Source organism: Aedes aegypti, chromosome 2 (assembly GCF_002204515.2).
Source record: "Aedes aegypti strain LVP_AGWG chromosome 2, AaegL5.0 Primary Assembly, whole genome shotgun sequence".
Classification (NCBI taxonomy): Eukaryota; Metazoa; Arthropoda; class Insecta; order Diptera; family Culicidae; genus Aedes; species Aedes aegypti.
Window position 1 is genome coordinate 18967185 of NC_035108.1, and position 27491 is coordinate 18994675.

Genomic DNA, 27491 nt, shown 5'->3' on the forward strand with positions numbered 1-27491 from the left:
AATAAAATTAAGAGTAAAGCTTATTTACTTTTCAATTTAATCGAGGACTAAAATAAGACTCAACTAGTGTCTTATGTTGAAATTATGACTGTTACATTGGACAGAAATCATGAAGAACTTCATAAGCTTACTTAATTTATGAAAAAGGTTCCTAGAGGGATTTGAATTGTATCACATCGTCGAAAAGATATTTATTTTTATTAATAACTATTTGATTACATGGAAACAACAAATAAACATTTAAATACAATTAGTGATCTAATTATGACATTGGCTGGTATGTATTGAAAAGTAAGTTGTGCGAAAGATTTTGTTGGAATAGATATGGTCAATTTCTTAATTAAATGGAATTTCCCAGGGCGTATCAGAATCTCGGGTAATACGGGAATCTTGAGACACAGAAAATTATTTCCCGGGAAATCCGTCCCAGAATTGGAAACTCTACGCTGTACCGATGATTGATAGACCACAGTAAACCTTTCTCACCATTCTATATTCTTCGCTATCACCTAATTATGTGAGACTGAAAACGACTTTAAATCGTCTGAATATAATAAATATTGTTCATAAAAAATCTTCAAACTTCACATTCCACTTGTGAAACGGGTCATTAACAAGACAAGTGGATTTTACTGAGGCTAGGTAAATGTCTACTCTTCATGCAAATTTTAAAAATATGGTTTAGCCTACAATGGGAAAGAGTAGAAGTGCTCAAAATTTGGAATACGTGTTTTGCAGTCCAAAAGTGTGTTAAAAATTGCTTTACAGAATTTAAAAAATCTTTTTATATTTAACGGTTGTTCAGTTAATTCCGACAGTCCGTTATATATTTTAAGAAACCATTCTAGTCATGTACCAACAATCAATTTACGACAGTAACACCTAGACTAAACTGAAGACCATAAACGACAAAATTAATTTTCCTGTTAGTTGAAGAAGACACCAACCTCTTGTCGAAACGTTAGACAAGTAATAAATCTCGTTTTATTCCATATCAGGACTGGGCAGCCGTTAAATCCGAACAATCAAATGTTACTGTCGAACTCCCGCCAGATTTACTTCGTTTGATATTACTTAATCGCCCGGACTATTCATGCTACATATTTTCCATCAATACTGCCACCTAGCGTCTACTAGATACTCTACTCGACAACGTTTCTACGACCCAATCTTCTCCCATCCTAAACACTGCTGCACCTCTTTCCGATAACGGTTAGTCACGGAAAGGCGAAACGAATCTGACTTAATCAGCGATTTCCGTTTCTCTCGCCTCTCTACGAAACCGAAAGTTACTTCAAAGGCAATCAGATGTAACAATGCGTTGTTTCAATCCTCCTATCTAGACTGTTTTATTATTTTTGAATGGTTTTTCGCCAAAATTTTGCATATGGTCCCCAAAGAATGCAGTCCTAATGCCGCAATTATTATTGATCGATACAATGCTGAGAAATGAACCAATCGTATTTTTTTTATATTCGATTATAATTCAAGTAAAAATTTAAACAACAATGTTAAAAAAATGAGTCATAATACATGCGAAGTAAAACTAAATCATTTTGAATGAACCATAGAGAGTTTCCATTAGACGAGTATTCAAAATGATATGTAGAGTAAGGTGGGGCAAAAGTTCGACCTTAGTGGTATAATCAAAGTTTCCAGGAAAATAATAGCAGATGAAACAAAACAAATACCATACAGCGAACCTTCAACATATTGGCTATAATTTTGCTGAACAAACTTGTGTCAAAATATTTACCCAATTTTAGTTATAACAGTTTCAAAGTTGATTGTCTTAAACGAACTTTTGCCCCACCGGTGGGGCAAAAGTTCGAATCTAGTTTGGGGCAAAAGTTCGTTGGCTAAAACACAAAATATCAATACTTTTATGCCAGGTATACTTTATACCAGCCAAAAACTTATGTTTGCCGAAAAATACACACTAAATTTTCATTAAAAAATGCCCAAAACAGGGTTAATTGTAATACACCCAAAAAATAGCAGTTTTTCGCAAAACTAAGTGGAACTGTAAAATTTTTGTGACATTTTTTGCACGATTAGGCAAATTTCGTTAAATTTGAAAATAATTTGTAGATTTCAGGAAATTTGAAAAATTTTCCGTGGGTTTATACATGGGTCGAACTTTTGCCCCGCAGATTCAAACTTTTGCCCCGCTATGGGCCAAAAATTGATTCCAACTATTTATGAAAAAACTAATACACGTCAAAGCATCCTTATGATAGGCCTAGAAACGCCCTTACATAAAATATTGAACAATATTTTATCTTCATTTGGTTCCATGCATTGAAAGTTTGACCAAATATTACAATATTTCCGTCGAAAAACAAAAAATAGCCATAACTTTTCCAAATCTCAATCGATTTTTATAATATTTGGAGTGAAAGTCTCTTACTTGAATATCATTCGAACCACCATGACATTTCTAAGTTTTAATTTGATTTGAGCTAGAAATCTTAAAAAGAAACTCTTGCCCCACTCGAACTTTTGCCCCACTTTACTCTATGTTTTGTATGTTCTTAGAGGGAGACACCAATTATTTACACTGGCGTGTATTAGTGTCTAATCACCTTGTGAAAAACCCCAATTTTAAACGTAATTTGTTCCAAATGTTACATCCTTTTGTCTGTGGTTATTTGCTTGTAATTCCATCGCTCTTAGGGATTCTCACTCACCTACCTTCTGCCATGCGGAGAGGAGAGACCAAAACAGAAACAAATATCAGTTTTCCACGTTTTCCAACGCACTCGGAGAACTGAAATCGGAAACCCGGTTTCCTTGGCATTAACCGGTATAAACAAACCCCATGGCTCGGCGTTTGTGCCTATGGGCATCCCCATTCGGCGAAATGTAGGTGAAAATTTGAACTGTACCGAAGGGGGTCGTTAGCGATTGGCCAATGGGTAGCAAATTCCCACAAACAGAAGCAGTTTTCGCAAACAATCAAAACAATTACCCACGCCACACGATGCTGGAAAGGGGAGCCTGGTCATGCAAGCGTGGGTGTCAAAATTCTATTTAACTATTTAAACAGTTTATCAACTGCTTCCCACTTGCACTAATTTGACAATGCCGCTGTTGCTTATTTGGTACCGGTCGGTTGGTTACATCAATTATTCAATTTGGCGATTATGGAGCGTGGAATTTGGGACGGTCTATCGATTAATTGATTGATCAACTTATATTGTATTACCATAAAAGCAATTCAAGCTCACGGACAGTGAGCTTCAATCCATTATTGCATGTTGCATAGATACAGGAACGGGTATGCCAACGGTAGAACGACGACTCATGATTGATACCAAACACCTGCCCAGTGTTTAGGTCCAAAGTATTGATTTTCTTGTCAACACACAAAAGCTAATCAATTTGATGCCTTGTTTGGACACTGTCATGCACTGTGTCAAGAAACATGACGTTTAAGGTGAACACGTTTAGTAGAATCATCGACGATCATATTATGTCAGCGCTGCAGAATAGGCTTGTCAGAGGAATGTCCGTCATCCTTGTACGCACAGTGTGAAGAAAAATATGATTATAAATTAATTAGATTTTTCCCCTATTCACCCGCACTTCCGATTCACGATTTTTCATCCGCTAACTACCACCCTATGGTTGAGAGGTTGTCAAGCTCTACATCGCGGATCACAGCACTAATGTAGTAAAAAAAAATTAAATCAACTAACATAAACCGAAAAAATATTTACCATTTTACCTGAATTGAAAAATCCAGAAACATATTACCGTTTTGACTCATATTCCGAACACTTAAGGCCAACAGTGACTTCAAATGCATCTGAAGGTCATAAATTAGCTCATATTTGTGAAAATTTAAATTTCTTCGCAAAGTCTAACTGTTAGCTGTTGGGTGTGCCGAGAAAAATGTTCATTTAAACTTGTTTAGTATTGTTTTTACGTAAAAGTATGGAACAACATTTTGATTCAAATGCCGAACACTGTGTTCATTCTGTCTCATATTCGGAACACCTTGATTCAAATTCCGAACAGCAAGAATAAATCGTATCCAAATGATTAATTTCGCAAATAAATCCATATGAGCTAGCTTTATTGACCTCGAACTAGAGCATCATCACTACTCCCGAGGTCTAAAATATATTGGAAGATGTTTAATTTTAATTGCAATTGGCTGCCATTTTCTGGAAATTTGATGACACATTTCAGCGAAACATTTCAACCACATCGTCATACAAAAACCAAGTGTTCGAAATATGAGTCTGTTCGGAATTTGAGACAAAACGGTACGCGTTGCAAGAAAAATTTCGATTCCTGTAAAATCGAACGACTCCAAATGGTAAATTTTCCAGGCTTCTAATCAAAGTCAGCTATGCACGTCGTTAGGTGCAATGGGGCTTTGCACTGTTTTGATTATGTATGGGATTTTGACGTTTACTGGCCTTGTTGTTTACTAATTTCATGGTAGAGTGAAAGAGAGAGGATGATTTTGGTGCAGAGCCCCATAGCCTGTTTGGAATGGTTTGACGTCTCTCAGTTTGCTCAATATCAATGGACCTATGCACGGGTTCACTATTTGGCGTTTAAGCGGTGCCGTGTTATTTATGCGACCATGAAAACTAGTGAATTCGGCACCGCTCAAACGTCAAATTAGTGAACTCGTGCATCGGTCCATGATGTGTTTATACCCTTTTATATGATTCATGAATCTTTTGCTTCAAAAAGGTACTAATCTGAGTTTCATGTCTATCCAACTACAGTACTCCGATGAATGATTCGCTCTCTATAAAACTTGTTCCAAAAGTTAGCAATTGGGCACAGTTGTTTTACTGGTATTCCAGATCTTTGCCTATGGCTTTAATTGTGGGCCACCGTTGTTTTCATTTCGTAGAATGTTTGGAAGAAAGAAAGCTTTTAATGTAGTGTTTAAATTAACAAGTCGAAAATTCATAAACAGCTAGTCTCAACGTGCCATTACGGATTCTTTTTCACGGAACCATTTTGCTTCCCAGCTGAATAGGATAAGAAATCGCTGAAAACAAAAGCGAATTGTTTTTCTTCAAAACTTGATCAGTCTTAGAGCGAAGACGTGACATGTTACGTATGTAGTGATGGATCAGAATTCAACGCACACTGCGTGTTTTTTGTTCTGTGCGGAGATAGCTCGCTGCGCGTTATTTCCGCGAGCCTATCCAAATTTTTAAATTTCCCCGCAATAAACAATAACCTAATCTAGCCATGCTTGTATGCTCAACGTAAACGCCAAAACTATCAACAACAACAATTTCAATCAAATAATCTGTGAATTTCTGAAAATTTAAATCCAAAAGTTGACGAGGACGAGGGGTCTTTATTTTTGTCCCATGTCATACTTTTGTCCACTAAAAATGCTTTTATTTTACTTTATTTTATTCGACCCAATAGGCAGTTTGATGATACATTATATGGATAAATTTACGAAAACATCTGCTCACTGTCATAGCAACCTGGTTTATACGTAAACTATCCGAACAAACACTATACAAACCGTATGTTTGTCCGAATAATTCCAATCATTCTCATTCCAATCCGTTTTCCTCTAATAATTCACATATTTTGGAACCAATGGGTGATGTATGCTTGTCTAACGAGTGTATTATTAGGTAAAGCCTGATTTGCTGCTGAAATGGAATGACTAAAGAAATTTCTCTCCGATTCCTTGCAAAAACTTCCTACAGCGTCTCCCGTTTGAACTGACATTTCTTTTCGATTGCGTACTGCGATTATAAAAAAGCGCTTTCTTCGTCGATTCCTTGCAGGAATTTTCCATGCATCAAGCTAGGCCAGGAAATTACTTTTCAGCCGCGAATCAGCTTAATGAATCAATGAAAAAAAGGAATTTGGTTATGTTGGCGTCAAAAATTTCTCAAAAAATGTCTTCTTTTTAATGGTCTAGCTAGGGACGCCTCTTAATGTATGGTTACAATCCGTTTTTCCACGTTAAACAACAAAAAATGCATTAGATCAATGACCGGTGTCCCATTTTCACTGAACACATTCTCGCTCACCGTTTTCGGCACAATTTTTGACCAGCTTAAGATAGTATTTCTCTATTAAATGTATAGGAAGCGCTAAAAATGCTGCAAATATGTCTAATTTAAGATTTAAATGGATGCTATGAATAAACAAGTCGGTACTGAACAGAAACCATAAGGGTAATCAATATTATTTGATAAAAAAAAGATATGAAACTTCAATGTCAATGTTTTTCTCAATGTCTCATCAGGATTCTTTCCGAAATAAAAATTGAATGGTATTTGCATGTTACGAATTGGCTTGAGAACAAATCAGTGGATTGTCATGATTCTTTCACTGTTGCATTTGTTCAGCGTTCCCTTGTGTTTGTGTGAAGAAAAAGTTAAGTAAGTTCTCCGAAAAAGTCGAAAATAACTGAATAAAACTAAACTATCATACACCACAAAATCCTCTCATGATTCTCCACAAAATCCTCTCAAGATTCAGGTAGCTTTTCCTCAGAATTCCTATTGAACATACCCAGGATTTTTCTTGAAACACTCTTAGTATTCATCTCAATCTTCTAAAAAATCTGATAAGAACTAATGATTCTGATCAAACCCCTTTCAGAATACTGTGTTGAACTTTTTTTCGAAATTGTACTAGTGATTTTCCTCCGAATCCAAACGATTAGTTCAGAATCCTCTCTTGGAAAGGCAATTTTCACTCACTTACTCACTCGTGATTCTGCACCAAATAGTCTCAAAAGTGTCAATGGAGTTCACGCAGGATTCTCCTCACGATTCTCTTTATAAGATCCTCTAAAACAAAAATTCGCTTCAGAATATAGGTATTAGAGATTTTTGTTACTTTCACAAAAGTATTCTACTCGAACTATTTGTAGGATCCTTGTGAAGACACTCTATGATAATAATAAATCTTCGAGCTGTTTAGTGGAATACCTATAAGTATTTAGATGAAGTTACAGTTGAGGTCGAAATATGCGCATCTGCCAAAGGATGCAAACTCTAGTGGAACTAAACGGTATAATACTAAATTCGGTTTTCCATCTACTTCACTTTATGATACAGGTCAGATTCGATTATCCGGTGACTTGATTATCCGGGATTCGATTATCCGGAATTTTAGACTCGATTATCCGGAATTGGTATTTTGATGTTTTTGTTTTTCAATTTTTATGCATTTATTTGAGATAATTTGGTATTGCAATATACAATATGAATGGTTTTGCAGTTTTGAACGTATTTAAGAAAGGGGGGGGGGTTTGAAAAAGTGTTTTTTGTGTATGCTGATCAAAAAAGATTTGTTCTTATGTAGACCCCTACTGTTTCTAGAAATAATGTCTGGCTACGCCACCGCATCATATAAATAAAATAACGAAAAAAATAAAATATTTACGTTCTTTTATCGAAGATTTAAATTTTTTATCCGGAGGATTCGATTATCCAGAGTGAAAAAAAATCGATACTCCGGATAGTCGAGTCCGACCTGTACTTCTCAAAATGCTCAGTATTCTTTAAAAAAAAATTACAGGTAAGAAAACTCATATTTTCCTCTGAGCCCTCTGGAAACATGACTCGGAGTTCTGCTCAGTGTTGTCTTGAGATTCTTCTATGAATTTCTCTCAGTATATTCTCAGAATTTTGTTCAATATTCTGTTGATAATCTTATCAAAATTCATTTGAGCTCCTCAACAGAATCCCTTTAAAATCGTGAGTTTGTGAAGAAGATCTGAAATGAGTTTGCTCTCGCGGAAAGGCTCAATTATTCATACCTAGTGTAACATTCAAACACCATTTCATTTTTATGTATGCAGATAAATTTCGAACTGTTTAGCGGAACACCTGTATAGAAACCTAATTTAATGCTGTAGTATTTAATTCCAACTTCAATAAATAGGCATATTTTGACCTCATCTTTGAATTAGTCGAGTCTAGCACACGACACTAAAAAAAACAAACTGTAGTTGAAATTAAATGGTAAAGCAATAAATTTGATGTTCATTTCAGTTTTGAATATGAGTTTACCTGGTCTTAAGAATCTATTCAGAACCCACTCTCGATTCTGCTCGAAATCCTTTGAACACTTCAAACGAATATCTCTAAGTCCTCTTATATAGATTTCCCTGGAGTCCTTATCAGATTTCGCTTAGAATGTAATCATTCAACTAAAAACCCGCACCGGATCCCGGGTTCCTAGAGGCCCCGAAATCATGGTGAATATTACAAAGAGCAGCAGAAATTAAGTTTTTAACAAACTAAAATGTGCACAAAAAGATTCAATCAGGTTTAGAGGGGCCCCTGTAGCATCCAGATGAAAAGCGTTTATTTCAACCTTATGGAAAAGTAATTTTTAACAGAACGTCGTGTTTTTGGATTCAGAAATACATTGTTCTGTTGATCAAGAAATATCAGGAGGCCCTCTAAAACTTGATCAGGAGGAAACCAGGAACTGCTTTGGAAATATTTCAAGCCATATCCCAAGCCAAGCCGTTCTCCAAGCCTTTCAAAATGAATGTTTGTACTCTAAAGATTACTAAGCGATTATTCCATAGGTTTACAGATTCATCATGGCAAAGCTTCAGGAATAGTAATTTGTCTAGAAACTATTTTTTTTTTTATTCCAGGGTTGAAAAATATATCGAAAAATTAAGCACAAACAGCTCTCATAATATTTTTTTCAGTATCATTTTGTGTCATTTACGATCTAATCCTTGAAGTTATCATCCATAGACTGCCACAGGAATTGTTACATAAATTTTACCATAAAAATTACATGGAATTCTTTCAAAAATATTACAAGGGACTCAACTGAGAATTCCACATATACTTCTGCAGAAATTTTGAGTGCTTTCAAACATTTCTTGAATAATTAGTGAAGTAACCTTTCAATAGATTTTAAAGTTTCATAATTCATTTAGGGTTAAGTTCACAAAATGTTTTAGCAACTATTCCTGCAGTTCCTTCAAGAGTTCTGCTCGAGATTTTCCAGGGATTTCCACTAGATAATTACGCAGGATTTCATTTGGTAAATTTCCCAATAATTACTTTATCAACTTTCCGGGACACTTATTCAAAAGCCTAGAAGCCTAGAAGAAATTCGAGGATATTTAAAAAGCTTCTCCCTTGTAGGAATTTATCATCTATTTACCAGAATCAGTGATGTCTTTAAGATTATCCACCAGTTTTTTTTCTTTTCAGAAATTCTCTAAATTCTCTACATCTAGAAAATTTCATCAGCATAATCTTGAAGGCGTTCTTAGAGATATTGTGGATGAATTCTATGAGAACTTCTTTGGGAAAATTTTGGAATAACTTGTTGAAGAATTTCTAAAGCAAAATCTTTCAAGGTAGTTTTAGATAAGTTTCTACATAGTTGCTCTCTGAAACTCTGAACAAAAATTAGATAAAATACTAAATTTCTGAATTCAATGGGAAAATGAGTCCCGAAAAAAATCACTTTCTCGGGAAATGAATCTTTGAAATTGTGCCTGGTGAATTCCACTCGACCAGAACGGTTTAGAAAATCTTCAACTGGAGACTTTAAGTGAAAACGGCTTATATTGGCAAACCCGGCGCTCGTCGCACTACTCCACAACTACCTCAATCTACCGAAAGGATTAATCACGAATCGTCATTCATCTTTTTGAGATTTTCATCGAACGAACCTTGGATAAATTCTTCTTCCTAAACAAAAATCTGCGTGAAATTCCTTTTAAAATTTATGAAGAATTCGCTTAATGTTTAAAAAAAATTTTTATGTTATTAACTGAAGAAGACTTCAAACAAACACCTGCATTCAATTTTCAGAAAATCATTAAATACATATAGTAATATTCGGACTAACGTCACTAGAAGTCTCCAGAGAATTTTAAAAAATACCCTCCGAGAGATGACTGGTTGGATTCTCTGAGGAATCTTATAGAAACGTGATATTTGATCAGTGTCCTTTTGATCATGTTTTTCAGGCATGAGGTCTCTAAGTTCATTTTCATTTTAAGATACTTAGTCGCCACCAGTCCTGCTGACTAGTCTCATGTCAATTGTCCTAGCGATGCACATCCCTATTTTGAAGGGCCCTCAAATTTGACTCCGTACCGGGCCACGAAAACCCTAGCTACGCCACTGGCTCTGAGCACTTTCAAAATTCTCTCAAGAACCTTCTCAGAAGTTTATATGGATTCTAAGAAGAAACTAAATCCTCGGAACCTCCTCTATGGATCAAACTTAAATTCCTCACGATGACGTCAGATCTTCTCTGATAAAATCCTTTGTAGATTATCATTAAAACTCTGAACAGAATCCAATCAGGACCGTTTCAGGAATTTCTCAAGCTGCTCTGCATGATTGTACTACTTTTTATCGAATGTCGGATTCCCAAATGTCGTTTCCCCAGACGCCAGTTCCCCGAATACCCCGTTTCCCGGAATATCTCGTTTCCCCGAAAAGTTCTTGGTATTCAGGACCTAATTAATTTTCAGGAGGTGAACTAACCATTCATCTGATATGCAGCCTTCTTATTTTTTCGGCGGTTCTTTCGAGTTTGACTAGCCTCAGCATTTTTGGTAATAAGTGTTTAACTCTTTTTAACGTATTCGAATCCTCTGAGCAGAATCTCAATAGAGGAACTAAAAAGTAGATTTCAAGATTTAACGTAATGTCTTATCTCTTCAGAAATTCTCATAATTTTTCTCAGTATTCTATCAGTATTATGTTCCGAATCCTTTCAGAATTCTCCACAGAAATCTATAAAGATTCAGCTTTCTTAGGATTCTTTTCAAAAATTCCCCAGTCGTTCAAAAACTAGAGACGCTTGAAAAAAAAAAAAACATACATACTGTTGGTGCGAGTGCACTGTATTTTATTTTATCGATTTCGTGCGCATTTTTAATAGCGCCCAAACCGTTAATTTGGGGATATAGTTTGTTCAGAGAAGTTTTTTTTTATATCAAAGCGCATCTTTTGATGCAAAAAGCTTTGTGATCCTAGCTCCTATCAGTGAGTTAGGAAAACTATGTTTCCGTAACATTCATATAGACATATGGTGTCTTCGGCAAAGTTGTAGAAGTGGTAATTTGAAACAACTTTGTCTAAGACACGATTTTTTTAGCTCTTATACTTTTTGAGATAAATGCCGTTGTATAAAAAAATGACCCCTAAAAACATATATTTTATATTGCAGACATTAAGATCGGGGCCGTTCGACAACGTTGGAAAGCAATGTCTGAAGATAAAAAACTTTTTTTTTTATTTTTCATAAAATGTAAATATTTTCTGTCATACCGTAATTTCGGGTGAAATTGATCACTTTTCACTGTTTTACATGTCTGTTTTCTATGATGTTGCTAATTCCAAACAACTTAATGCAGGAAAACAAGTACGACGGTGAGCCTCATTGGCTTATATACTGAAATTTTCATACAGTTGTTATTTTAGTGCTGAAAATCGACTCTAAAATAAAAAATCAAGGAATTCCATTTCGGGGTGAAATTGATCACCTGTCAAAACAATTATTGTTAGTTTTGAAAACAACTTTACTTATTTAATTTGGGCCTCCTGAATACAAATATGCTTGCCAAATTCTTAACAATGCAAAATTTATGGAAATAATAAACAATAAATTTTCAACAATACCGCAGAAAACGCCTAAATGTAGGCAATTTCCGAAAAAATCAATTATTACAACAAAATGAACAAATTGGTACGAATTTTGATGATAAAATTCGTTTTGAGGATATATTTCAAACATGCTTACAAATTTTCAGGTTGACACCATGTCCAAATCCTTGTTTAAAACTATAAGTTTATTGATGTCTGCCAATACCACACAGAACACGATTATGGAATTTTCTATTGTTTTCATAGAAATAAACATTCCTTAACACAAAAAAACTTCACAACATGCAATTCGACAATAGTTAAGACAAACAATGTTCATTTACTATAGGTTGCATTGATTTCTGTGCTCTATAAGAGGGAAATAAAATCGTGTGACACGGTGATCAAGTTCAGCCGAATTTACGGTACTCTCCAATATTCATGTTCCATTACCACAGAATGTGATCTTTCAAAAATATTATTTTATATGAAAATAGTTACTGTTCCATAACATGGAAAAGCTTTTGTTTTCGGAAATTCTTCCGTCCATTCACTCAAAAATAATATATGCAAATAAATCGACTCAATTATCTTGGATATGCTACCGTAAATCGCAAGTCAGTCCCATCTGCATTTTCGTCAAAATTAAGTTGAGTTCAGTTTTCAACATCTCTTCCAATGCTCGTCCAGCTGCGCTAATGAAAGAATATGATTTGTTCGGAAAAATTAGGAAAAAAACAGCAAGTCAAATTGTCCTATAACACTGCGGAACACGTTTTTGTCTCAAGCACCAAAATACCGCTATTTGCTCAATTAAGCGTTGCTGAATCCATTGCCGTTTTCAAAAATATCATAGCACGTCTAGTTTTTGAGATATTGGCTGTTGAAAATGCAAAAATTGACTATTTTAGTCAACTTCCATGCAAGTTCGACAGCTTGTAAGGCAATTTATTTGCTTAATTAGCCACAGAATGCAAACTTTATGTGTGTAACAATACTTATCGACAAAGTTTAGAATACTTTCGATGCGGAAAAGTTATTTTTGATGGTTTATAAAGGATTGTATTTTCCCATATAAGAAAAACGAAGAATTTTGTATGGAGACAGCAAGCATCTCGAAAAAATTGGATTAATCTAAATTTCATCACGAAATTTCAACCACATTTAATCCAAAATCAAAGTTTAAGTGCAAAATAGGATACTTAGGGAATTAGATCACAAAAAAGTTTGATAAATTATATTTTAAATGTTATGTAAACATCAATAAAACCAGTGTTTTATACAACTTTGGCGACCTGTAGCAAAAAATGGTGACGTGCTGGAACATCAGATCAGCAACCCCAAACCTACTCGAGACACATAATTCGATCCTAGAGACACGCAAAAATGTCATTTTTGTTACGCTGTGTAATGAAAAGTAACCGCATATCAGTCTCACTACAGACTTTCGCACCGTGAAACACAAAATTGTAACATGTTTTGATTATCTTTATATTTTTCTCGGAAATATAACGTAGTGAAATACAAGTTGTGAAAGTTTTATTAAGATTGGAACATGTTACAATCCTCTGGAATTTTTTGAATATTCGTATGGAAAACGAGTTTGAAAACTTCACAACCCATTTTATCAGATGCTTACTTTTTACAGATGGGACTGACTTGCGATTCACGGCAGTATGAGTGAAGTAAATTTAAATCTAAAGCTATACCAAAAATAGTTATTTCCCTTACCTTCTTTGTCGCTCTGGATATATGTTATCTTTGGTTCATTTCCATAAAATGTCGATTGCCATGGTCACGTAAATAACACGACACCGCTCAAACGTCAGATAGTGAACTCGTGCATCGGTCCATTGGTGGTATAACTTTTTTGACATTTCGGTGTCCCTATACCAGCATGCAAATATTAAATTGGGTACCACTTTTTGAGTTCGAGTTTCACTTATGTTATGTGCTCGTTGGATAAATGTACAACTCGTGCTAAAAAAATCATCATTTTGCAACTTGTTCCATAAATAACTATTTCCTATCTCACTGCTAGGTGGATTGATCACAAACCTTATTGCATCAAAAGATGCGCTTTGATATAGCAAGAAACTTCTCAGAACTAAAACCAACAGTTTGGACGCGTTTTAGAAAGAGCATGAAATCGACAAATTAAAACACAGTGGAGTGGAAATGAGTCTAAACATAATCTGAAATATCTCAGCAAATGTCACATTATAAAAGTTAACTGCATTATGATATCTTTAAACTTTTTCGATAAAATGAGAAGATCTAGCTGCTCCACCACAAAAGTGAATCTCAAGCCCAACATGTTAGGGAACCTCTGCCGTGCTAGTTCTACAGCAAGCTTTCCATCGGCACAGGCCACTCTCCTCATTTTCGAGACTTTCGCTTGCTCTCACTCCATAGGCCAGGACCAGTCCGTAGTGTGCCTTAGCCGAGGAAACAATTCCGTTCGCATTGCAGAAAAAGTTTTCCATTTGCACAGCTCCTCCACATTGTAGCCTGGTGAATTCCAATCGACCAGAACGGAATATGAGCGAAAAGGAAGTGTGGTTTAGAAAATCTTCAACCGGAGACTTTAAGTGAAACGACTTGTATTGGCAAAACCCGGTGCTCGTCGCACCACTCCTCAACTACCTCAATCTACCGAAAGGATTAATCACGAATCATCATTCATCTTTTTGAAACTTTCATCGAACGGATACCGTCTTCTACTTATACCGAGCGTTCACCATGAGAGCCGCCCATAGATTCAATCACAGAATTCCATTGAAGGTAAATCGACCTATTTCCTATCTGCGAATGCTGACCAATCGATGTGGTTTCTACGACGCAAACACATCGAAATCCTTCCAAGGGGACAATTCCAAACCTTGTTCGTTCAAGGTTTCGATTCTTTCGTGGCCCCCAGATCACCTTGGAATTAACACCTTCGATAAATTCACCTTGTAGCTGAGCATTGCTGCCATATCCCAAACAAGGACCTTGGGGGTGGAGGTTGAAAATGAGGTCAACTCTGATATAATTAGTAACGGCGGCGCTGACTGCTGGCTAGAGTTTCAAATGGAGGGGTCGCATGGTAGTTATTGACGTTTCACTTGCCAGCAGGGTGCTAACTGAACAATAAAACGATGACTTTATAGAAATTCATAAAAATACGTGCAAATTCAGGATTTTCCCCGCTCGTGCGGAACGAATTCAAAGTTCAGACGCCTAAATCAAGGTGATTGCGATTCATGCTTCATCATTTGCGATGAATGAAAGGAAAAATCTGTTGTCCTGAGAGAATGCTTTCAACAAGAAAGTCATTTAGGTACCCAACACAATTTGATAGTCAAACTATGTACATACAACGATGCAGGTCAACGGTCCTAGAGATTATTGTTCGATATGTTCAATACACCACCCACTATATGTGTGAAAAAGAATAAGCTCACTTTTTATGCGAGGAGTTAATGTATACATGTGCTGCTGGGCGTCATCGAAAATTGATTATGGGTGCTTAATAATTTATCACTCCAAATTGAGCCGATGATTGGCAATGTAGTGGACGAGCCTTGACCTCTGCGGGTTATTGGCAATCGGAAATATGCTGCATGTCCTTGGAAATTCATGATTGAAGATTCATTTTCATATAATATCGAAATGCTAACACAAATTAAGTACTATAAATGTTTAAAAATCGGAGATTTTCAAATGTATCAACAATATAAAAGAGCGAAATGAGAAACACTGGCAGTTAATTTAGTACATTTCTATCTTTGTGATACAAGTCCTATTCGATATTATATGAGTTAGTGATTTTGCATTAAAATTTCAATTTCTATGAACTCAAGCATGGAGGCAAATCTTGATTGGCTTTGTCTAGGGAGAGCTCAATGTTTAAAGTTTAATAATGGCTCTACTTACCCATACTACACATAATTCCTGATACTTTAGATTTCTTACGCATCAGTTCGTAAGTTCAACACAGCTGGCGAACATTCTAGTGTCTTTTCACTTATTTTCAGAGTGTCTATTTAGTGGCTTTCACGTTCAACGCTCCGTCATCGTAATCATCGTCATCATCGAAACTTCAAAAGCAAAATTAATCGTTGAATATGTGTTCACTGTGTTTCGGTTTGAGAATAGAATACAGTGAACACATTCCCCCATAAATTTTCTCGATTTTGAACGAAAAACTGCTTTTGAAAATCCCGAAACGCCGTTTGGCCGAATGCCGTTTGGCCGAATGCCATTTGGCCGAACAGGTAATTTTGCCGAATGCCGTTAGGCCGAATTACGAACAAAAATATCTATTTTTTCAACACTGATGTGTAGCATTTATAAATGTGGCCCAATAACTGATCAACTAATTAATTTGTTAGATTAAACTATGTTCCATCTGATTGGAGAGCAGTGAAGGTTATCTTTACTCCTAAAATAGGAAAACGAGATAAAATGCATCCAAAGTCATATAGACCTATTAGTCTCTCATCAATTTTGTTAAATACTATGGAAAAAGTGTTGTATGATTACATAAATTCAACATACATGCTCAAGTGTCCATTATCTGACTTGCAGTTTGCTTATCAATCTGGTAAGTCAACAGTTACGGCACTTCATACATTGGTAACAAAAGTGGAAAAAACTCTTTCAGTGAAAGAAATAGCACTTTGCTCATTCTTGGACATTGAAGGAGCCTTCGACAACGCTTCCTATTCTTCAATGACTCGTGCAATGAAGAAAAGGAATTTCAACAAGAATATCATTAACTGGATCAATAATATGCTTGCAAAAAGAGAAATCACTTCCGAGCTGGGAAGTTCGTCTATAACAGTAAGGGCTACAAAAGGTTGTCCACAAGGAGGAGTTCTCTCGCCTCTATTGTGGTCTTTAGTAGTTGACGATCTTCTTAAAAGCTTGGAAGAAAAAGGTTTCGAAGTTGTAGGATTTGCAGATGATATAGTCATTATTGTGAGAGGAAAGTTTGACAATATCATTTCAGAACGAATGCAACTGGCCCTAAACTTAACCAATTCTTGGTGTATTCAGGAGGGCCTTAACATAAATCCTTCAAAAGTAGTAATTGTCCCTTTTACTAAGAAAAGGAAGTTCATCCTAAAAGCTTTGAAGCTTGGAGGAGTACAAATGCACCTTAGTGAACAAGTCAAATACTTAGGAGTAATTTTGGATTCTAAACTGAATTGGAATGCTCATATTGAATATGTGACTAATAAAGCTACAAGTTCATTTTGGGCATGCTCCAAAATTTTTGGTAGAAGATGGGGCTTGAAACCAAAAATGATAATGTGGATTTATTTGGCCATAATTCGTCCAAAAGTAACATATGCTTCGCTAGTGTGGTGGCCAAAAACAAAAGAGGCCACAACACAAGCAAAACTATCAAAAGTACAACGTCTTGTGTCCATCGATATAACGGGAGTGATGCAAAGCACTCCGTCAAAAGCATTAGATGCTATTCTTCATCTGCTACCGTTGTACGAATTTGTACAATTAGAAGCGGAGAAGAATTTTCTAAGGCTTAATAGATTAAATAAGTTCAAATCAGGTGATCTTGTTGGGCACTTGAATATTTCACAACATATCCATTGTGGGCCAGTGATGACTATGCATGAGGACTGGATGAAAACTGTGGACAATTCTGATATCCCTTACAATGTATGCGATACGACGCGCACAGATTGGGATGTTGGAGGTCCCAATGTTCGTCAAGGCTCCATAAAATTCTTCACAGATGGCTCAAAAATTGGGACACAAACTGGAGCAGGAATCTACGGCCCTGGGACAAACGTCTCCGTGGCGATGGGAAGCTATCCAACAGTATTCCAAGCGTAGATTTTTGCCATACTAGAATGCGCTAATATTTGTCTTAAGAGAAAATACAGACATGCAAATATCTGTATTTTTTCTGATAGTCAAGCTGCGTTGAAGGCATTGGGCGCATATAAATGCTCATCAAGACTTGTCTGGGAATGCATTCTCTCATTGCGAAAGGTGTGCCAAGAAAACTCTGTATGTTTGTATTGGGTTCCGGGACACAATGGCATTGTAGGAAATGAAAAGGCAGACGAGCTTGCTAAACAGGGATCAAATACACAGTTCATTGGACCGAAGCCATTCTGTGGCATATCGTACTGTGCACTAAATAAGGAACTAAAAAGCTGGGAACGACATAGGGTGATGACCAATTGGATGGTCACCACAAGGTGTAATCAATCTAAAAGATTTTTAGTTCCAAATGAAACTATCACGAAAAGACTCTTAGAGCTCAATAAGAGAGTTCTTTGTATATACACTGGCCTATTAACTGGACACTGTCCGAGTAGATATCATTTGAAGAATATTGGTCAGGTTCAGAATGATATCTGTCGTTTCTGTAACATGGAACGCGAAACCTCGGAACACCTGCTCTGCAGTTGTAGTGCATTATACAAGCGCAGATCCAAATTTCTAAACGGGGGTTATTTACCACCAAGTGAAATTTGGACTGGAAATCCCAGAAAGGTTGTGGGTTTTATTAACTCTATTTTGCCTGACTGGGAAAAGACGCGTCAAAGTGCTTAAGCTGTTCACTTGATTCATGGTGGACAGTTTTAGTTTCTTCAATGATGCGAATAGTAAAAAGGGACATGCCACAAAAGTTCAATCCAATGGACGCAGTGGCTTAACCTTCCCAACACAAAAAAAAAAATAATTTCTTGATCTTTGCGAAGAGGCGGGATGTCATGTTTGTCGATAGGAGCATAATTAATACGATCCGTTCATTCAGGACAAAGTTGTGAACTTGCGTCAAGACTCTAAGCTCTAGATTAACAACGGTGTGTAAGGGTTTAAAGTTTTTTTTATATTTTCATCAGAAATTTTTCCTTCTTTAAAATATAGCCTTTTCTTTCGATTTGTACTGGTTTAATTATTATTGGCAATAATTTAGCTTACATTTTCAAAGGGATTTTTACCATCTTTAAATCATCGGCAGTTCTTTGTTGTTATAATGATATAACAATTATTTGCGTTACACTTACTTAAAATTTTTAAGAGATTTTTCCTTCTTTTGATCATATGCTGTTCTTTCATTTTTGAATATTTTTCATAGTTATTGGAATTAAGTCTTATAACGTTCCTGAAGAGTTTTATTAAAAACATATAATTTTCAGCACAAGGGATAACTTAGGTGAGATGTCTTTCTCCACCAAGATTAATATTACAAAGTGTTAACTGAAATCTGCGCCGTTGATTGCGTATATCAGCAAACCGGATGACTCGGTAAATATTTACCGTAAATTCGGGAGAAATTGATCAGTAGGGTGCAATTGATCACTGTGTCACTCGATTTTATTTCTTCCTAATGGAGCACAAATATCAATGTAACCTGCAGTGAATGAACGTTGTTTGTCGTAAGTATGTCCAAATTGTGTGTTGTGAAGTTTTTTGCGTTCAAAAATGTTCATTTCTATGAAAATAATGCAAAATTTCAAACACATGAACGGTGCAGTATTGACAAACGTCAATAAACTTCTAACTCTAGACAAGGATTTGGACATGGTATAATCCTGAAAGTTTGTGAGTATACTTAACAAATATTCCCAAACTAGATTGCATAACCAAAACTCGTACCAATTCGTTGATTTGGTTGAAATAAATGAATTTCTGTTGGATATCAAGAAATTCCTTAGGAAATTGCATACTTTTAGGCGCTTTCTGCGTTATTCTTGAAATTTAAATACCGTAAAACGGGGTAACTTTGATAGTTTTTTCGAAGAAAACTTGAATATTTATGCATGCTGTTTCAAAGAATTATAATTTTTATTTTTAAAACAAGTACTGGCATCCTACCTATCGATTGCAGTTGATAGATTGCCAAAAGATTTATTTTGATTGGATATATAATTTTTCATATTATGGAAAGTCGGTTTTCTGTTTTGGGGTAACTTTGATAATGGAGTATGCATCGAACAAAATTGAATGAATTACGAACATTTGTAGGTCATTGCATACCTATAGGCGTTTAACGTTATATGGAAATTTCTGACTTAGATTACAAAAATGGTCCCAGTTTGTGAAAATGCTTTTCGCTAAGAGGTTGGAGACCGTATTCAAGTTCTATGATAACTAGGCTGCCAAATATAATTGGCCAACTATTCAAAAGTACATCAAATAGTGATCGTAGAACAGATTGTTTGTAAGCGTTTCAAAAATGCTAAAATTGTGTCAATTTTTAATATGCGTGTAAAAAGCCTCAAATGGTCTCGATTCAAATGAAAACAGCTTTTATATGGAGTGTCATACTAATATTCTTCAGTTTTGCATTTGTTTTGCTTAACCGATTAACAGAAATTATGATATTTCGTTTAGTATGTGGTGGGTTACGCACTATCAAAGTTACCCGCATTATCAAAGATACCCCGTTTTACGGTACCGTAAAACGGGGTCTATAAATATTGTATTGTTAAGAATTTGGCAAGCATATTCGGATTCAAGAAGCTAAAATTTATTATGTAGATTTGTTTTGAAAACTAACAACAATCGTATTGAGAAGTGATCAATTTCACCCCGAAATGAGATCACTCGATTTTTTATTTTAGAGATATTCTTAGCGCTAAAATTACATGTGTTAGGAAATTTCGGTACTTGAGTCAATGAGGCTCACCTTCATACTTGTTTTCCTGCATTCAGTTGTTTGATATTGTCAACATTATAGAAATCAGACACGAAAAACCGTGAAAAGTGATCGATTTGATTCGAAATTACGGTACGTCAAATAAGCTCACTGTTTGACTGCTGTGGAGAAGAAACCAAACTTGTGGTTGCTAAAAAATATTTAATTTACTAAGAACGATCAGAATGATTGAAGCAAACTGATGCTACAGAAGGACGAATAAGTCGTGAACCGTTTTAGTAACTGACAAAAGCTAACTGACTACAAATGCAATGCGAAAACCTGCTGCAGCTATGCTGGCGAAATGCTGGTAGCTGTTTCCGCTAGCAAAGAAGTGAATAATTGCTTACATCTAGGATGTTCCTCTAAACTGTTCTTTGAAATTCAGCTTTAAAATTAATTACAAAATACATGCCAATTGTAGTTCACATTTTTTTTCAAATTCTGCCAAACGGCATTCGGCCAAATGACCCTTTCGGCCAAATGGCGTTCGGCCAAACGGCATTCGGCCAAACGGCGTTCGGCCAAATGACCCGGAACCCCCCAAAGCATTTGTTGTCTCGCAACATTGCTAATTTTTTAACGATGCTCTTAAATACATGCAGAGAAAAAGGTTGTTTATTAAACCAAACTCGACAAACCTCTTTGTGTGAGATAACGAACAAAATAAAACATTTTTGATAAAATCAAGCCAGAATGTTTGTCGTTTTCACAAACATGTTTTCTGTTGTCATGACGTCATGACGTCTTTAACATTTTTATAATCGTTTTTGTTGAATCATCAATCAGGTTTATCATATACTAAAGTAATGATTCTAGATTTAGTAGTTTAAGGTAAGGTTATTCTTTATTTTTTCATAAGCCTAAAGAGTCATTTAACTTCCCTCATTAAACTTCGCTCTCAAAGAATGCTTGAAAAACTTCTTGAAACCGGAATAACCCGATCAGTTGTCAATATTTGTGCTTTTGCAATATTGTGGGAAGGCTTCAATTCATCTTCACTTTAAGATTTTATCGACGTTTCGGTACATGATGAAACACCGTTCCCAAGATACATTTTTTATGCCAAGATCAACAATTTAAGAGTGAAATAAACTGCCCATAAAAGCATAACTGTTCCATATTGATTTTCGAATCAACACCATTTTTCATCGCAACATTTATGTTTCAATATTTACTTTACCAGGCATATAACAATTTACACACTTTGTTCGAAAATTTTGTGGAAAAATATGAAGTTGATGCAGTCCCATGTTGAAAAATAAAGGCATAACAGTCTCTATATAAACTTTCAACTTTCAAAGCTACTGCAAAACGTGAATTGTGTTTAAGTTTATATTTTTTGCTGATCATTAGAAGCAAAATGGGTTATCTCTGCGGCATTGGCATATGAATATGGCATGCAAAAATGAACTAGAGAATTTTGAACATTTGTATTTTTTTTCTCAATGCCCAATTCCATATTGGACAGTTATGCCTTTATGGGCAGTAAAGCAGCTAACTAAATCAAAGGAATCACATCTTTTCAGAATCATTTTTTTTTATAAAACCAAACAAATAAAACGTTACCAATACAAATCTTACTTCACGATTTTCGGATTATAGGATCAGTTAAAAAGCGTCAAAAGTTTCAGATTTAAAACGAAGTCGCAATAAAGAACAGGTGCTTCACGAAACAATGCAATTTTAAAAAGTGCTTCGTGACCCCTGCGGCACATCAATTTCTGACAAATACTCTTGTCTGTTTAAAATTCTCTTGAAACTTCTTTTATACACTTCTCGGGATTTTTCCAAAAGTTCTTTTGGAATACTTATAACCAGGGTTGGGAAAAATCTTGAAGTTCACTCTACAATAGCCAAGCAAAGCAAATCACAGTTAGCGAAGCCAGTAAAACTCACTTCCATCGCTGCTAAGGCAAAAAGCTATAAAAATTGCTAAACACCCGTTGCTAAAGGCAACCCAAAATTACTGTAGAAAAATGTTCTATTTCCCGCTGCATTTCTCGCATTAAGAGCCTTCAACGACACTATTGATTTGGAAAATTCATGCACCCAGCATAGACTACTTGATGAGATTCACGTTTTCGAACTACTGTACTGGGAAGGGCCACGTGAGTTTCTCGACATTCAAGCCTACTACAATTACCATTCCCAGCACTGCTTATAGCCTGAGAGGAGACAGCTAGCTTAGATTACGAGCTCCCAAAAGTCAAGGAAATTTGTCACCTTCTGTCCCTTTTTCATAGTGAACAACATGAAGTAAATATGATTTTGACCAAAATAAGTTCATCTGACCGTTGTGCACTACCCAAAAATTGAAAAAAAGAAGTCAAAGAAGGCTAGAAAACATGCCAGCTCACTGGCGTCTCCTCTCTTTCAGCTTATAATAATTCTCTCAGGATTCTCTTAAATCCTCATCGTTCCAGACTACTTCTCAGAATGTTCTCAGGATTCTCATCAAAATCCCCTCATGATCTTCATCAAAATCCTTCCAAATTTATTCGCAGGATAATCACACGGAACAATCATCCTCTCAGCATTTTTCTCAGAATTCAGATCGGAGTTGGATCAGCAAGACAACTTTCAAGCATTTAATCTGATATTTTTTCTAAAGAAAACCCTTGAAATTAATCCATCGATTTCATCAGGAAATCTCTCAACCATTAATTCAGAATGTTTCAAAGTAGTCCTAAATCATTAATTAATTAATTAATTTATCCATTTATTTTCCCATTCATCATCTGTAATGGGGCCCAGATAGCAGTAGCGGTAAACGCGCAGCTATTCAGGAAGACCAAGCTGAGGGTCGTGGGTTCGAATCCCACCGGTCGAGGATCTTTTCGGGTTGGAAATTTTCTCGACTTCCCAGGGCATAGAGTATCTTCGTACCTGCCACACGATATACACATGCAAAAATGGTCATTGGCATAGAAAGCTCTCAGTTAATAACTGTGGAAGTGCTCATAAGAACACTAATCTGAGAAGCAGGCTTTGTCCCAGTGGGGACGTAACGCCAGAAAGAAGAAGAAGAAGATCATCTGTAATTCGTAGATTTATTACAGTATTGACACTGTAATACTTACTGTATTGTTTGTCGAAGTGATGTGCAAAGAAAAAAAATCTACGAATACTTTACTACAACCTCTGGTCTAATTTATTGAGGAATTCTCGAGAGCGTTCTTAGCCCTTAAAAGGCGTGGAAGACTTTGTTTCACGTTTTTGATCATATTTTTGACTCAATAGACCAATTCTCAAAATTTTAACGGTATTGTGAAGGTTACACCTTCATATGCATCCACTAGGATTTTGATACTGGTGGCCAATCCGGATACATGGCCGGAAATGTAGTGAACAACTCCAATTTCATCAATTTTATTATATTTCGAATGTATTTATGGGATCATATATGAGTAACGCGATTTTTTATATTCCGAATTTCAATACTAAACAAAACCTAATATGGTATCTATACGTCCAGAATGATTCAAATTTACATACAACAGTTTTTACTTTGAACAAAAAAAAAATCTACTTATATCAGTTCCCTTCAAATTTAAAATATTTTTCTCTAAAAATATCGGGGAAAAATGATTTTGTTGTATCTGTAAAACTGTTGCTCCAAAAAAAACTTGATTTTTTTCCATCAAGCATCTGATTGATGAGGCTTTCGAAACACATGCCTTTTTTGAAAATAAAAGATATAGATTGTCAAATTTTCCAGCCAATTTCTAACAATCATTGATTTTGATAACCTCCAAAAATCGACCGTTCTAAACGTTGTTCCATATTCGTGAAAAAATTAATTATTTTTGAGATTTTTTTTATTATCACAACATTGTACAATACTAGTCGAACGATGTACAGAAAACCGATTGAAATTTCATTGATATATTAAAAAGATACAGCATGCAAAAGGTGTCCACTTGATAAAATTAACAGTCCTTAATGCCAAAAATGCTGAGGACGGTAAAACTCGAAAGAACCGCCAATCAAATACAGAAGGGTAATATCCGATGAACTGGTTCACCACATTGAAATGTAACAAGTTTATAACAATTATGAGTACCAATAACTTTTCGGGAAACTGAACTATTCGGGGAAACGGGGTATTCGGGGAACTGGTATTCGGAGTACTGGCGTTCGAAGTAACGACATTCGGGGAAACGTAGCACTATCGCTAGATACATACCTTGAAGTTATTTAGAAAGAAACTTAAAGAAACTTTTGGTAGTGTAAAAACTCCTTCAGGGCATTGATGAAAATAGCCTGATTGCATTGCCGAGGAATTTCCGGAACTATTTATTTGTTTGGTTCCTATTGGTGGCAAAACTTCAAATTAATTGCTGATCTTCTTCTTCTTCTTCTTCTTCTTCTTCTTGGCATTACGTCCCCACTGGGACAGAACCTGCTTCTCAGCTTAGTGTTTTTATGAGCACTTCCACGGTTATTAACTGACAGCTTTCTTTGCCATAGTTTCCATTTTCGCCGTGAGGCAGGTACGACTATACTCTATGCCCAGGGAAGTCAAGGCAATTTCCACTACTAAAAGATCCTGAACCGACCGAGAATCAAACCCAGACATCTTCAACATGGCTTTGTAGACGCGGACTCTAACCAATCGGCTAAGGAAGGCCCCAAGACCTAAGACAAGACATGTCAGGTCAAAGAACAAAAACTAAACCAGATGTCTGTCAAAAAAGATCACTTCTCAATGAGAAGTTCTCATTGGTCGTCGTCTTGGCAAAGGCCTACTTTCACATCGTTAAGTTAAGTTTTCATGAAATCTTTTTGTTTTAAATCTATCTTTATGTGATGTTAAGTTAACCGCATGAGCTCCTACGAAGCTAAATTTAAAAAAGAATACTCAATTGAGAGCAATATTGTGTCAATTATTTCTAAATATATCGACGGTTTAGAATATAAACCTGATTTTCAAAGTAGCTAGCATCTTGTATTAAACTAAATAAATGAAGCGTGCAAGGAACAACCATCCTATCCTAGTCCAAGACAAAGCTTCTAGCATCATATTACATAGCTTTTTGATAACAAATATTGCTAAAAGAACTGTAGATGACTTATCTTTTGGAATGCTTTGGTAATTGGAAGTCCTTGCCGTTCCACTAGTCCTCAATAAAAAGGACGCAGTCATCAGTTGTTTTTGAACATTCAGATTTCCTTTTTTACCGAATAAAACGCATTTAAGGCATCATAAATGGAAAAAAGCTCTGCAATCATTCATGTGCACCAACATATTGATTCGTTTATTCACAATGGACAACACAAAACACTGCACATTACTCCAACTCCATTTCCAATTTGCCAAAATAGTTTGCCGGCTCATCTCCAGTCGAATCTCATCTATTTCTGTGTAAGATCTTAGGTAGAACATTACATATGTTTTATTTAGGCAATTTAATGTAATACATTTACCTTAGCATTATAAACAATGAAACAACAGTAAAACAAATATGGAACGGAATATCCACGACAAAAAAAAAATCAAGTGACATTTCTTCGTGCCCCAAGGGAAGATTCCGGGTCATTTGGCCGAATGCCATGCCTGACGTCCTACCCAAATATATGGTTTCTGCTTAGTTGTACCTGGGAAGATTAGGAGAGTTGGTGAACTTTTCCACAAAATATTATGACGAAGAGATAGAGGGCTAAACGCAAATGGTTGGCTTGTTCCATAGTAATTTGTTATAAACTTCAAATGACGTGTGCACAGCTAAATTTCTTCTGAATCATCTCAAACTTTGGGAGAATACTATTTACCATTACATCGTGTAAGCATAGGGGAGCCAAAATTTCGAAAATTGTATCAGCATTAGATATGTCTTCCATATTAAGCATAAAACAAGAAGCAACACCCATATTTGCACTAAAACCTGCCTTTACAAATCTATACATCCAATAATAGAAACAAAAGATGTCAAAAAATCGTCTTATCATTGCAAGAAACATAAATTTGGAATCGTTTCGATGTGTTGCAAGCTTCCATGCTGTTGAATGTTACCCCGTTTGACAATACTTCATATGTCTGTTAGGCTTATCAGATCCATCAAATTATTTTATATTTTGTAAGGAAGCTCCATTATGTATGTTAATCAACTAATTTCAACAATTTTTGTCCAGATGTCACAGCGTCCCGTCAGTGCAATGTCGCGCCAAGAATCGGAAATGATCAACCGCAGCCGCCGGGCTCTGTCCTCTGGTACACTGACGGACTCGATCGAGAAGCTACGTCACATGTGTCTTGCCCGAGGTGCGTCGGGAATTCTGGGCCTCGGTCGATGCTTCCGCCGCATGGATGACGACGGCAACAAGGCCCTTAACCTGGAGGAGTTCATCAAGGGTTTGCTGGACACTGGGCTGGACATTACGAACGAGGAAGCCACCGAGATGTTTAACAAGTATTTGATGAAAAAGCAGTTCTATGAGCAAGTAAAACATTTTGTCTTCTATTCTAGGTTCGATACCGATGGAAGCGGCTCGATAAATATGACCGAATTCTTGATCGCCATCCGTCCAAATATGTCCGAGTCTAGAAAGAATATTGTGAGCCAGGCTTTTGCTAAGCTGGACAAAACCGGCGACGGGGCAATCACCATCGAGGATCTGAAGTACTATTTCTTTAGGACCTAACACAACTACTTTTCAACTATTCATATCATTAATCTTCTAGGAACGTCTACTCGGTCAAGAATCACCCATTGTACATCAGTGGAGAGGAAACTGAGGATGTCATCCTTAGGAAATTTTTGGCCAACTTCGAAGAGAACGGAAACGTCGATGGAACCGTTACCAAAGAGGAGTTCCTGAACTACTACGCCGGCCTCAGCGCTTCGATTGATTCGGATGCCTATTTCGATCTGATGGTTCGCCAGGCCTACAAACTCTAAGCTGGCCCCAGAAAGTATTTTAAGTCGTTACAAATGCAACAATATTAAATATTACTATTTATTGTTTTAATACCTAGAATGTGCAGCAAATTACCAAAAAGAATTAAAAAAAAATGATGGACGTGGAACAAGTTAGAGCGCCATTCGTTGCAAGGTTTGCTTGCAAACTGCCTTCGCCGATTTGAACAAGTAGTGTTTTCAAAACGATAAAAATTCGTTCACTAGGATTACTATTGAGAGCAACATGTTTTTAAATTTTTAACAATTGAATAATCACGCGAGATCTGTGACAATGCAAGGATTAAATTAATGTTCTAAAAA

The 27491-nt window shown here is 36.0% G+C and overlaps 1 protein-coding gene across 4 annotated transcripts in view; it reads left to right on the top strand.

The window, feature by feature from the left end:
• LOC5570663 (calcyphosin-like protein) overlaps window positions 1-27491 on the top strand; it is a 51196-nt gene extending 23705 nt beyond the window's left edge. For 2 of the 4 annotated variants that reach the window (XM_021840088.1, XM_001659205.2), the window contains exons 2-4: window positions 26404-26681; window positions 26739-26891; window positions 26954-27491. In XM_021840088.1, coding sequence (XP_021695780.1) covers window positions 26404-26681; window positions 26739-26891; window positions 26954-27170 — 648 coding nt within the window. In that variant the 3' untranslated portion in view covers window positions 27171-27491. Of the gene's footprint in view, window positions 1-14037; window positions 14385-26403; window positions 26682-26738; window positions 26892-26953 lie in introns of those variants that run through there. The other 2 variants (XM_021840087.1, XM_021840086.1) reach the window with 2 other exon arrangements.